General features: G+C 39.8%; 1 protein-coding gene across 1 annotated transcript; it reads left to right on the top strand.

Annotated features, from left to right (window-relative positions):
• Nucleotides 1-1,945: 1,945 nt before the first annotated feature.
• LOC109457302 (dual specificity protein phosphatase 5) lies at nt 1,946-12,813 on the top strand. Its single transcript, XM_074331524.1, is given in 5 exon segments — nt 1,946-1,994; nt 10,698-10,944; nt 10,946-11,081; nt 12,378-12,548; nt 12,550-12,813. Coding segments are annotated over 5 exon segments (867 nt in total).
• Nucleotides 12,814-14,037: the final 1,224 nt, after the last annotated feature.

The raw sequence follows: 14,037 nt of genomic DNA, 5'->3' as shown, positions 1-14,037 counted from the left end.
TGGCGGGGCTCAACCCTAAGTGGCCCTGTGGGCCATCATGATCTCAGAATGTGCTGGTTGCCTGACATCAGTTTAATAAAATCCTACCTCTAGAACATGCTTTCTTAACTTAGGCACTATTGATATTTGGCCCAGATAATTCTTTGTTGTGGGCGACTGTCCTACACACTGTAGGGTGTTTAGCAGCAAACCTGGCCTCTACCCACTAGATGCCAACAGCACCCAACTCTTTCTTTTGACAACCAAAAACAACCCCAGATGTTACAAAATATTCCCCAGGGAGCAGCATTACTCTTAAGGATGATTGTTTAGTAGAACTTCCTGCGATGATGAAGATGTCCTACATCTGCATGGGTCCATCACATGTAGCCACCAGCCACGTGTGCTTTAGTGACCCTTGAAAAGTGGTTCATGTGCCTGAGCAAGTGAATTTTAAATCTTATTTCACGTTAACTAAAGTTTAAATCTAAATAACCACACCCAGCTAATGGTTAACACATTGGACAACACAGCTGGAGAATATTATCATATCTGCGCTGAGTAAACTCTTCATAGAAGGTGGTGATTAGATCACAAAAAAAGGAGGGATCTGGGACTTCATTAAGATGCCAAAACAAGTTGCATGAACTGTGTTTATGGCAGCTTGCTAAAAAAATGCCAGTTTTATGGATTGAGAGGAAGAAAAGAAACACTCCAACTAGATCTGTCCATGGCAGTTTTCTTCCCCTATGTTTAGAAACAGGCTTATTATTTATGCACCTGTTTCCATCTAGTCACACCCCACACATAATCAAAATCCTGCAGAGATTTTCCCTTACACACAGGGGGGGAAATGGAGCAAAAGGAGATAAGCACAAACTTTTTGAGATTTGTCAGACCTTTTACTTGGAAATAAATTTAAATCTTGCTTTTCTCTCATGTTCGTAAATTTTTCGATTCACATTTCTCTACTCCTTATTATCTAGGCTTGCAAAAAGTCTGTGCCTCAAAGCAAGAAAACTATGGTCTAGCCTTTCATCTTTTATCAAAATCATCTTTCAGTATATTCAAATAATTATGCCAGATAAGCACAGGTATCAAAACAGTGTCTTGGATAAAGATTCTGACTCCTCCAGAGATAGAAACTAATGGGAACATTTACAGCATTCTGGAACTTTCCAAAAAATGGTTTTAAGGGGGAGGGTGGAAGTAGGCCAACAGAACAATGAATCATGTCTAGACAAGGATTATGACAATCCTATATTGTGGATGAGACAAAGCTGAGGTCTAAAAAGGTTAAATGACTTACCCAGGACTAGAAAATCACATCTGTAGAATGGACTTGAACTTGAGACTTCCCACCCCAGATTCAGTGTTGCTGCTGCTTCTATTTTTAGACATATGATGGAAACAAGGGAATTTATGATTGGTTTTTTGGAATGTGTGCTTTCCTGCATCCTTGGTAATTCAGCTGAAATCACAGAAATAATTTCATTTTAGAAATGAGATTATCATAACACTCAATTATGACATTTTATAAATGGGATTATCATAACATCCAAAATCTGAAAGGAGCATTTTGTTGATTTTATTTTAATTGATCTATGAAAAAACAATTTTTAAAATCCTGGATAGTGCTAGGTTTCAAACTTTGATCTGTGCTAAAATTACTTGTGCCATTTATTTAAAACACAGTGGGACATGGGTACCCCAAGCTTCCATTCTGACTCAGAATGTCGGAGTTGGGGCCCATTCATCTTTTTTTTTCTTTGTTAACAAAACACATAATTCTGATGCAGCTCAAAGTTTGAGAATTATTATACATATAGGGTAGAGGTGACAAACAAAGAGCAGTGAGGTCCGACAATGGTGGGTCGTAGAAGCCAAAACAAAGTGATTCAAAAAGTGGAAAGGAGGTTGAGAGATAGAGAAGAGATACAAAGAAGTAGCCACTGGACTTGGCAACATGGAGGCCATGCAGATTTTGACAAGAGCAGCTTCAGAGAAGAGGGGATGTAAGAATGTGTTTGGCACAGGATGGGAGGAGACTGAGGGGTGTCAGAGGAGACAGAGTGACACTAGGCAAACAATTTTTTCGAGAGGTTGAGTTGTGAAAAGAGCAGAGAAATAGGGTTGAAATAGAGAAATAGGGAGGTGGTGGGTTAGGGAAAATTTTTAATCTTTTTTTTTTTAATTTTCCAATTACAGTTGACATACAATATTATATTAGTTTCAGGTGTACAACATAGTGATTAGATATTTATATAACTTACAAAGTGATCACCCCGATAAGTCTAGTACCCATCTGACACCATACATAGTTATTACAATATTATTGACTATATTCCCTATGCTGTCCTTTACATCCCCATGACTATATTTATAACTGGTAATTTGTATTTCTTAATCGGGTCAGGGAGAATTTGAAATTTTTTATTTTTATTTTTTATGGAAGTAAGGTACTGGAGGATTCACTGATATACTGACTCACTAACAATATAAACCACAAGAGAGCAGGGCCTTTATTATATTTAAGATCTAGGGCTCAGGAGAAATAAACCCATGCATATACCGTCAGCTAATATTTGACAAGGGAGCCAAGAATACTCAATGGGGAAAGGACAGTCTCTTTAATAAATGGTGCTGGAAACTGGATATTCACATACAAAAGAAGGAAACTGGATTCCTATCTTATACTTACAAAAATTAATTCAAAATGGATTGAAAGACTTAAATGTAAGACGTGAAATTATAAAACTCCTAGAAGAAAACAAAGGGAAAAAGATCCTAGATATTGGTATTAGCAATGATTTTATGGATATGATACAAAAAGCATAAGCAACAAAATCAAACGTAAACAAGTTGGACTACATAAAATTAAAATGTTTCTGTACAGCAAAAGAAACAATCAACAAAATGAAAAGGCAGCCTAGGAATGGGAGAAAATATTTGCAAACTATGTATCTGATAAGGGGTTAATGTTGGAAATATATAAGAAACTCATATATCTCAATAGCCCCTTAAAAAAATCCAATTAAAAAATAGGCAAAGGACTTGAACAGTTCTTGAATTTTTCCAAAAAGACATACAAATGACCAACAAGTACATGAAAAGGTGCTCAACATCTCTAATCATCAAGGAAATGTAAATCAAAATCACAATGAGATATCATCTGTTAAGATGGCTATTATCAGAAAGACAACAGATAACAAATGCTGGGAAGGATGTGGAGAAAAAAGAACCCTTGTGCACTGTTGGTGGGAATGTATACGTAAATTAGTATGGCCATTGTGGAAAGCAGTATGGAGGTTTCCCAAAAAATTAAAAATAAGACTACCATATAATCCAGCAATCCTACTTCTGGGATATATATTGCCCCCCCCCCAAAAAAAAATGAAACCAGTATCTTGAAGAAATATCTGCACCTCCATGATAATTGCAGCATTATTCACAATAGCCAAGACATGAAAATAACCTAAGTGTCCTGGACAAAAGAATGGATAAAGAAAATGTGACATACTATATACTTGTATAAAATGGAATGTTATTCAGCCATAAAAAAGAAAGGAATACTGCTTTTTGTGACTACATGGATAAACCTCGAAGGCATTATGCTAACAAGCAGAAAGACAGTAGGATATCACTTATATGTGGAACCTAAAAAGGTTGAATTCATAGAAACAGAAAGCCAGGGGATGGAGGGTGGGGAAAATGGGGAGATGTTGGACAAAGGGTACAAACTTTCAATTATAAGATAAGTAACTTCTAGGGAACTTGTACAGCATGGCACTATCGTTAACAATACATACTGTATACTTGAAATTTGCTAAGATTAGATCTTTATTGTTACCACAGACACACACACAAGAAAAAAACTGTAACTATGTGAAGTGATGGATATGTTAACTAACTTTATTATGGCAACATTTCACAACATATACATTTATTAAATCATTACATTGTACACCTTAAACTTACACAATATTATATGTCAATTATATCTCAATAAAGCAGGAAACAAACAAAATTAAAAGAGAGAATTATAGACAACCTTTCAGACCTGAAAAAAAGATCTGGGGCTCAGGAGCTAGGTCCAAATCCAGGCTCCATCCTTTCCATTGGATAAGCTATTTAACCTTTTCTGCCTTGATTTCATCTACTGAGTGGGAGTTATAATGAAAGAGTTGTTGTGAAAAGCAAATTCATGAATACTGAGTGGCTGTCACAAAGTAACTGGACAAAAACATTTAAAAAATAAAACAAAGTAACTGGCCATTATTGCTTTATTCCCAGACTTAGAACACTTTGCTTGATAGACTGTTGGAGTTGGAAAAACATGAATGAATAAATGAATGAACAGTGGGAATGGCCCAGTATAGAGGAACATAAAATGATGTAAATAGTAGGTCTCTGGAGAGATTATAAACAGTGCAGATCCTTGGGTCCTCCCCCAGAGACATTTTCTTCTCTTGGCTTCCTGACTCTCCCCTCTCCTGGTTCCTCTCCTATCTCACCATCTGCACCTTCTGAGTCTTTTGGAGCCCCTCCTCCTTTGCTCAACCTCTTAACATCAGGACATACCTAGCAGACATTAGTCCTAGGAACCTTGTTCTTTTCCATATATACTCAATGATTTTATTGTGTTCTGTGGCTTTCAATACCATTCAGGGGATTCATGAACTCGAATGGGAAGAAACAACCTATTGTCACCACTCTCTACCTGAAATTTAATATTTCTTTCATTCATGAATAAAGGGATTTAAGTAGTATAGTAGTACCTGTGGCTTTGTCACCAACAGAAATCACAAACATTTCCATCTAAAGATATTTTTTTATTACTTTGAAATTATGGTCACTAATTTCTCAGATCTGAGGTCATTTATTTAATAGATCTACGTACTACATCTGTTATATAATGTTATTAATACCTGAGCATATTATATTACTGTATTACATTTTTTAAGCTTAATTATATTTTATTATGGTTTCCTTTGTAATCTTACGTATTTTATTTTAGGCATTTAGAAACATCATTCTGAGAAGGAGGTCAAGTGGCTTCACCAGACTGCCAAAGGGGTCCAGGACTTAAAAAAAGTAAATCACTCTTGATTTAAATGATGAAAAGTCTTGAATTTCTACGTTCAGCTCTGACTTCGCTTGAGCTCCAGCCTCATAAATTCGGTGGTCTCTTTGACCCGTACCACATGGGCATCCAGGAGGCAGCTCAATACCAACAAACAGCTCTAGGGTTCCACACTTGCTCGCCCGACTTGTTTAAGCCCAAATTCTAGGACCAATTTCGTGTATGGCACTTCCACTCACCTCGCAGAAGAGCATCTGAAGTTCTCTAGTCAATAAGCTTCAGTACCACAGAAAGCACCACTAATACACCAGATGCCCCTCAGAAAAGGCAAACTGATTCTAATGTCGAGGTAAGAAATGTCCAAACCTGTGGAGAATTTTTATAAGAGTTTATTTGAGCCAAACTGACAGCATATGCCGAGGAGCAAGATCTCAAATGACCCCAGAATAACAGTCTTGCAGCTTGTTTTTTGCACTGGAGATTAAGGAAGGAACAAAAGGGAGATTAGGGAAAGGAAGGCTGGGACAGTTAACAAGATTATGTGCTCTCTTGAGGGTTACCCCGCCTTCCAGGGGTATTACTTCTGGCATTGCAAAGGTGTGTTACAGTAGATGCACAAAAAGCAATGGACAGGGCTGGCTTAAAACCTCTCACTAAAGAAGTTATAGGCTTGGGGCATGACTACTCACCATGACCTGCCCAGTTAGAAATTTATGATCAGATCAGCCTATGAAGTTACTTTCCAGAGAACTCCTTTTATTTGGTCCATAAGGGACATAATAGGATTGGAATAGTTGGAATTCAGCTCTACAACAAATTTCCAAGCTACAAATTTCCCTTAGTAGTTACTAGGGCACAAATATTGTTCGGCAACTTACTTTTTTTTTTCTTTTACAGACTTTACAGAATCCTTTTATATCAGTTCTTATGTGCCTTATTCTTCTAACTTCCTGATTCTTTCAAGGTATGAATGTATCATAATTCACCATTTCCCCTATAAGTTGTTCTAATGTTTTTCATTTATTAAGCTCAAATGAATATCTTTGTACATTCGTCCCTGAGGATGTGTGTATTTCTGTAAGATAGATTCCCAAAAGTGGAATGTGGGATCATATGAAAAGTGCATTGTTAAAGGTTCATCTGTTTTGTCTGGCTGCCCTAAACCAAGGAAAGGGTGGCAGATGTGCAGGGTAACTGCAGCCAAGGAGGGCCAAGATTCAGCATAAGGACAGCCCAGGGCTTGTGGTTTTGCACGGAAAGGAGCTGCTGGCGACTTCAGTGGGTGGGAATTCTATAAGGTGATCAAGCACAGAGAATGGGGGGAAAGTGACCTGCAGATGATGAAATGGATTTAGCAAGTATAGCCCCTTCTCTCAGCCAGGGTCTCCTTAGGTCTGAGGTCGTTCTTCACAGGTTGGCACTGGGTGCCCTGCACACTGTACCTGCTTCTACCAGTGACAAATAGCCAGAAACGAATATTTCTTTAGACAGTTAAAGTCTCTTTAGAAATGAAAGTCAGTTTTAAGAATAGAAGACTTTGAAGAGTGAGGAGATCTGAGAGGACAGGGAATGGAGAAGAAAAACTAAAGGTACAAACAGAGAGATCTGAGTTACAAAGAATTATGACTTGGTCTATGTGGATTCATGAACTTCTTTTTTTCCTTTAAAGACTAAAATCTGAGTTGTTTTCCTATTTTACAGGTGTAATCAGAAATTAATAAACTGGTTGGGGGGGAGTCATTTCAGTTAGAGGCAATATACAAATAAGATAATTTCCTCTCAGCAAAGAGAGCAGAAATACATTTGGTTTACAAACTAATTAAAGGAGTAAATAACTATTCCTTTAAAAATATGCATGCATTTAAATAATCCACATCTTCAGTGAGGCTAATCCAGGGCACATGCAGGTAACAAGGGTAATAATTGAAAGTTGGACGATAAGGGCAGCAAGGAAATATAATAATTTAGAAGAAAAAAAAGAAAGGAAATAAAAAGTCATATTGTACAGAAAGATGTGAGAACAGCCTTGTGTCTTGCTTCTTGGAATTTATGCTTCCTGGATATAAATTACTAATTCTTCCTAGAACCACACAAAAGGGCCCTTTTTATTTCCTGGGATGGAATCTAGGAAATGTTCTGGACGTTGTGGTTTCAGGGCTTCCTTCCACTTCTCGCTCATGGTCTGGGTGTCGAGGAAGTCTCAGGGCCTTAGCAGAACTTCTTTGGTCAAGATTGCAAAATTTCTAAGCAGTTAGAAAATCCTGTAAGTCCTTTTTGTTGGTTGATTTACAATGACTTATAAGTATATTCTTAGTCATAAGAACAGGAACAGCTACTGCTTCAATAGTTCTTACTATGCACCGAGCATTAGTCTAAATGCTTTCTGTATAAACTCACTCGATCTTCAAAACATGAGAAAAAGGAGGTTGGCTGATTCATTGCCCAGGGCCACACAAGTAACGAGTGACAGAGCTGGAACTGAACCCAAGTAATCTGGTCTCACCCACTATTACTCGTTATAATCTATACACTCACTCCAGAAAATCCAGGAATGAAATAATAAACAATCGTGTTCCCACCAACCAGAACTGACAATTAACATTCAATCCAATTTGCTTTATAACATTTCTTTTTTAAAGAATCAAAATAATACATACAGATAAACAGCTCTGTCATGAAGGACCCCTGTGTCACTGACCCAGCCTTCCTTCTCTTGCTCTAAGGAAGCACTCACGGTCACAAATTTAATGTATATTCTTCCAATCTGATCTGTAGTGATGCCATAGGGACTTCCAGGTAAAATGGTCCCCTTTATTGTTACTTGATTGCTACCTGCGCCCTGTCTGTTTAAGGGACACTAGACCTCCTTCTCCTCAAAACCCCTTATACTTGCTTACTGTGCTTGAAATACCATCTTTGAACCAGGGATTGAAATAAAACCTGCACTGAGGAGCAAGGACTCAGGGCTGCATTGGCAGAACAGGTTTCAATGCTGAGGCAAGGCTGTGTGCAAGAATATTCAGGTGGGACAGGGAAGAAGCAAGAAGTGCTCCTAAAGAAGTTGAAAGAACTGGACTTCTTGTCTCTGCCTCCCAAGACTGCCCACCATACAGTCCCCATCTCAGGAGACAGCAACTCCATCCAGGAGCTCAGTGCAAAACGTTTTATTTGATCTTCAAAGTTTTTCCAGGCCTGTAGATCAGGTCAAGTACCTTTGTTCATTCACTGATGACGTCCAGGTGTGTAGCGTAGGGCCTGGCTCCTGACAGGCTCTCAGGAACTATTTGTGTGGAAGCTGGAGATGCCAAAAGCAGACAGGAGAACAGCAGGGAAAGCCCAAGCCTTCCAGGCAGACAGACTGGGTGGGGTTGTCTGGCTCTAGCAGGTTCTAGCTGTGGGACCCAGGGCACAGTGTTTAACTTCTGAGGCTCATGGGTTATTTGGGGCGTGGACAGGGCAGGTGCTCCATCATGGTTCACTGAGTGGCACAACATTTTTTGTCAGGCAATTCTGCCTGGGGTACATCCTACCCCATCTCTTACCAAGGTTTGTGCTAAGCATAGTCTCCACCTCACTGCTGGGAACTTGAGCCTCTCAGCATTGATAGGCTCCTTTGCGGTCAGCCAGGCTCATTGAGCGGAAACAGAGAGGCAGGGCTGGGAATCAGAATTCCTTCTTACTTTGTGACAAACACAGCAGAGGGAGGGTTTGGGGGAAACCCCAGCGTGCTGTGTAGAGTGCCACACATTCCACATACTTACTGCAGACCTCTCAACCAAGCTCTTAAACAGCTATGGCATTTCCCTGACTCCAAGCAGTCTTGGATGGAGACAAGTGAATATACCCATTTTACAGGCTGTAGAATTAAGCCCCATATTTTATAAGAGCAATCAGTATCCAAGCTGATAATTTTGGCTCCATGTGATGTCCAGCCCCCACCAACTGTTCACCCAGTAATTTAAAACCAATTCCTCATCTTAGCTCAAGAGGTCTCCAGATCACGCTTTTATGCAATCCTATCATTCTTTTTATATTTGCTGCTGGTATTATATAAAGTTTCTCGCCAACTGGGGCTATTTGGTTTCCTTGAAATACAATTCCTACTGGATGACATACAAATGCTTACTTTTCCCCGTTAATTTTCACAGTAAGGAATTGAACCTCCTTAAGCGATAACAAATATTAGGGGACTTTTCTGGAGTTTTCTTTAAGAATCATTATGGACTCATGACTTTTCATAATTTGATGTGTTTCAATTCACTGTACACATTGTCCTATTTATGTTAAAATTGTCTTGAGTGACTACTTTTGAAGCTTTCTTCAGATCTCTGCTTTGGATAGAGCCTCAGGTTTGAAAGTCTTAGGTGCACCTTTTCTGGTTCCTTTCGGAGGGATGGTATTTAGAAGCCAAGAACCAGGCCTTCAGAGTCCTACGTAGCTCTTCTTCCTGTGTGGCTTTCAGGATTCCATGGCGCACAAGACAGTCCTCAACTAGGGATGGGCTGGCAGGAGAATTGAGTGGTCTGGGAACCAAGCAGTGAGAAAGAACTAGTCCAGGGGCCAGTCCAAGTTCAAGTGAAAATGCTCCAACTCCAGAGTAGAGTCTGGAAGATCCGGGAAGATTTGTGAGCAAGGAAGAGAGTAGAGCGAGATGAGGTAAGGGCTGAGCCGTCTGTCCTGTTCTTCTACTGGCAGAGAACAATGGTACACAATATCTCAGTGCATATAACCCTCAGGAGAGGAAGCTGGGAACCGGATGATTTTTTTCTTTTAGTAATTAAAATCTGGATTGAGTGAATGAATGGAAGTTACCCAAAGAATGATTAATTTGGGTAAGTTTTGAATCATGTTAATGAATGCTAACAAAGCACATGATAAGTAACAAACTAAAGTTAACAGAAAACTCAGAAACTGAGGTCACCTTGCTTAATCTTACATAGTTTTGTGTGTTATTTTATGGTAATTGTTACATTGTATATGTAGGACATAATCCTTTTCTGCTCGTGAATTGTTTCTAGCGCAGTAGGTTGAATACAATTAAATACCAGTATTTCCCCATGTGCCCAAATAATACTACAGTTTCCAGATGTTCTGCCACCCGGTTCAAGAGCCCTGGCATTATCTGAAGCTTCCACCAGTATGTGAAATAACTGGGTAGAAATGGATGAGGCTGAAAATGTAAGTGAGCTCAAGACGTGGTTTAAACATGTGCTTTCTTAAAGCAGCTTTTAAGGACAACTTATAACATTTGGGGTACATTCTTAAGTTCTTTAAATTTAATGTCACTGATAATTACTTTGCATCTCTATAATTCTGAGCCTTAGTAGTATGACCTACTATTGGCAAAGCTTACTGTTTTATGGATATGTGAGAGGAAGCGCCTATACCAAAAATCCTAACCCCCATCAATAGCAAAATTGTTTTTAATAAATCCACCCCAACTCTGAACTGAAATAATAAACTTTGTATGGAATCTTTATTCAACTGCATGGTGGGGGAGGGGAGAATATGTGGAATAATATATAGTTTCAGAGACTTAAAAAATATAAAATAGAGTTTCTGGGGCAGTGAGTGGCCTGGCCAGGTTGGGCACTGAGCGTACAGGGTGGCACTGGGCTCTGTCTGGTGGCCCCAGTCTTAAAACTCTACTTCCTCCAAGGGGAATATGAGAGCTTCAGCTCAGAATATCCTGAGCATTGCATGGATATAAAACCCATTTCACAAGAGAAGGCTGACACCAAGAGAGCCATCACTAGCCAGTATGGGAAAGCAGTACTCCGCATCAGCCCTAGGCTGGCTTCTGAGCAGGGCGGCCCAGTTGCAATCCTCCCATTCCTCAACCTGGGGAGAGATTACCTCACGTGCAAGTGTGAGGTTCTCAGTCCTGCTGAACGTCTCAGTGCAGACCTCTGAGGCCTGTCCCGCCCACCTACACTACAAATGGATCCTCGCAGCTGACATTAGCTCCCACTTTCAAGAAACAATAGACTTTGTCAATGACATATCGCATAAATCCAAAATTTATTTTAAAAAACTCATTCAATTCAACACCAAAAAAACAAACAACCCAGTTGAAAAATGGGCCAAGGACATGAGGAGACATTTTTCTAAAGAGGACATACAGATGGCAAACAGACATATGAAAAAATGCTCAACCTCACTAACCATCAGAGAAATGCAAATAAAAACCACAATGAGATACCACCTCACCCCAGTCAGAATGGGTATCATCAATAAATCAACAAACAACAAGTGCTGGCGAGGATGTGGAGAAAAGGGAACCCTTGTCCACTTTTGGTGGGAATGCAGATTGGTGCAGCCACTATGGAAATCAGTATGGAGGTTTCTCAAAAAACTGGAAATGGAACTATCTTATGACCCAGCAATTCCACTCCTACGTATCTATCCAGAGAAATCCAAAATGCTAATTCGGAAAAATTTATGCACCCTATGATTATTGCAGCACTATTCACAATAGCCAAGACATGGAAACAACTGAAATGCCCATCAGTAGACGACTGGATTAAGAAACTGTGGTACATTTATACAAAGGAGTATTACGCAGCCATAAAGAAGAAAGAAATCTTACCATTTGCAACAACATGGATGGGCCTAGAGAACATTATGCTAAGTGAAATAAACCAGACGGAGAAAGACAAATACCATATGATCTCATTTATATGCGAAATCTAAAGAATAGAATAAATGAACAAACTAATCAGAAACAGTCTCAGAGACATAGAGGAAAAACTGAGGGTTGCTAGATGGGAGAGGGTGAGGATGAGGGAGAAGGTGAGGGGATTAGAAAGCACAATCGGTAACCACAATATTGTCACAGGGATATGAAACTCAGTTTGAGGAATCTAATCAATAACATTGTAAAGATTTTGTAGGGTATCCGATGGACACTTGTCTTGTTAGAGAGATCACTTCAGGGATGATGTAGATGCCTGATCACTGCATTGTACATCTGAAGCTGAAGCTGAATAATAATGAATGTCAACTATAATTTAATATATACATATATATACATATATAGAGAGAGAGAGACAGACAGACAGACAGACAGAGAGAGACAGAAAGACAGAGAGATACAAGAAATGGAGTACAGCATAAGGAATAAAGACAGTGGAAATGTAACAGCTGGATGCAATGTCAGAGGGGTAGTAGAATGGGGGAGGGAGGTTATCACTTTACGAGGGGTGTTAATGATAAATGTCTAACTATTACGTTGTTTTGTATACCTGAAACTAATTTTTTTAAAAAGAAACAAACAAACAATATACTTCACTGACTGCGTCAGGGAAAAAGAAACAAGGACCTAGTCCGCTGTGAGGCTGGGATGTCCTATTTGCCCACCATCTGCTTGGCTTACCTCCTGATGACCAAGCAGTTCAGCCTGAAGGACGCCTTCGATTACATCAAGCAGAGGAGGAGTGGGATCTCGCCCAACTTCGGCTTCTTGGGTCGGCTCCTGCAATGTGAAATCTGAGACCTTGCCTTCCATGCCCACCCCCAGACCCTCCTGCCAAGGGGAGGCAGCTGGAGCTTCATTTACAGCCCCCTTGCAGACACTGAGTCCTGCTGTGCAGGCTTCCTGCCGCACGTGCCCAACCTCCATGCTGCGCCAGTGCCCACCCCCTCCACAGTCCCAGTGCTCAACGGGAGCCCATGGCCATGGCCACATCCTGCAAAAACTGGGATGGGGGAACCAGCCCAGCCCCAAGAGCAACTGCAATTGTGCCTTTTAAACTTGTGAACATTTCATACCTGTGCAATACCATCCCAGTGGGGTGGCGAGCAGTCACCAGGCTTATAGACAAACTTCAGACTGACCTTGGGGGTAGGTTCCGAGGACTGAAGGAATGAAGGCCAAACCTATGAGAGAGAGCAGAGAGAGGACTGACTTCTGTATCTAGATGCCCTGCCCTCTCAGGACTGCCCAGTCCTGGCACCTAGAAGTTCGCCTTTTCACTTCAACTGTAAGGTAATAAATACCTGCGGCCACAGGGGAGAAAACAGTTGCTAGACTGGGGGATAGGCAGTTACAAAGCCAATTTTATTTTGTAGGAAGCACAATTTCCACCGTATTTTTCATGACTTTGGCCATGTCCAAATCTGTCTCTGTTGTTTCAGGGCTTAAGCTGATTACCAACTAGTCAGGAAAGTAATCTTACAGGGCTTGTAGGGACACCATATATATGCTGATTTGACTCCTTAAATGTTTTTGAGATTCCCTCTTGGGCCCAATGGAGGTACTTGGTTGAAGTAGCCATATTCGTATGCTGGCACTTCTGGGTTGCCTTCCACTATGGGTTCTTTCTTGGGCTTTGGCATGATTCTTATCCATGTTTGAAACTTTCTCATGGCACCTTTCCTCAAAGCAAGCCTTGTGTCATTTGAAAGGAGTTCTTTAGAACATAGACCTAAAACCACCTTTGAGGTGGTGTCAGTGGGGACCAAGAGAAAGAGATCCCTGCTATGTATCATGGGTCAGTGGCAACAAAAATAAAAACAACCTGTTTCTCCATTTTGCGGTCCTTATATGTGCTTGTCTGCCTCTTGTGACTTGTTTTCTTCCCCGCCCTGAGGGATTGAGTTCAAGCTGTTGACTTCCAGGATTTGCAGATTTCATAACATCATACTACTTCTTCTTTGTCTGTAGGTCATTTCTCCAGGTGAAAAAGAAATTATTTCCTAAAATCCATACAAATATGAAGAAAAGCCTTGTTATTGGTGATTTTTTTATAATACAAAATACAAATAGTAAAATGGAAATATATATAATATATATATATATATAATATATATATAAACCATATATATATTAACCATTTCACTGCCTACATATATAACTGACAAAGACACTAAATTTATATATTTGGATATATAAATAATGCAGAAAAATCTCTTTTAACTTTTTGCTCTGATATAATTTCAAACAGAAAAGTTATAAGAATAATAAAAACTCCCAT

This window comes from Rhinolophus sinicus, linkage group LG04, assembly GCF_036562045.2.
Source record: "Rhinolophus sinicus isolate RSC01 linkage group LG04, ASM3656204v1, whole genome shotgun sequence".
NCBI lineage: Eukaryota > Metazoa > Chordata > Mammalia > Chiroptera > Rhinolophidae > Rhinolophus > Rhinolophus sinicus.
This window is presented reverse-complemented; position numbering and strand designations above follow the sequence as displayed.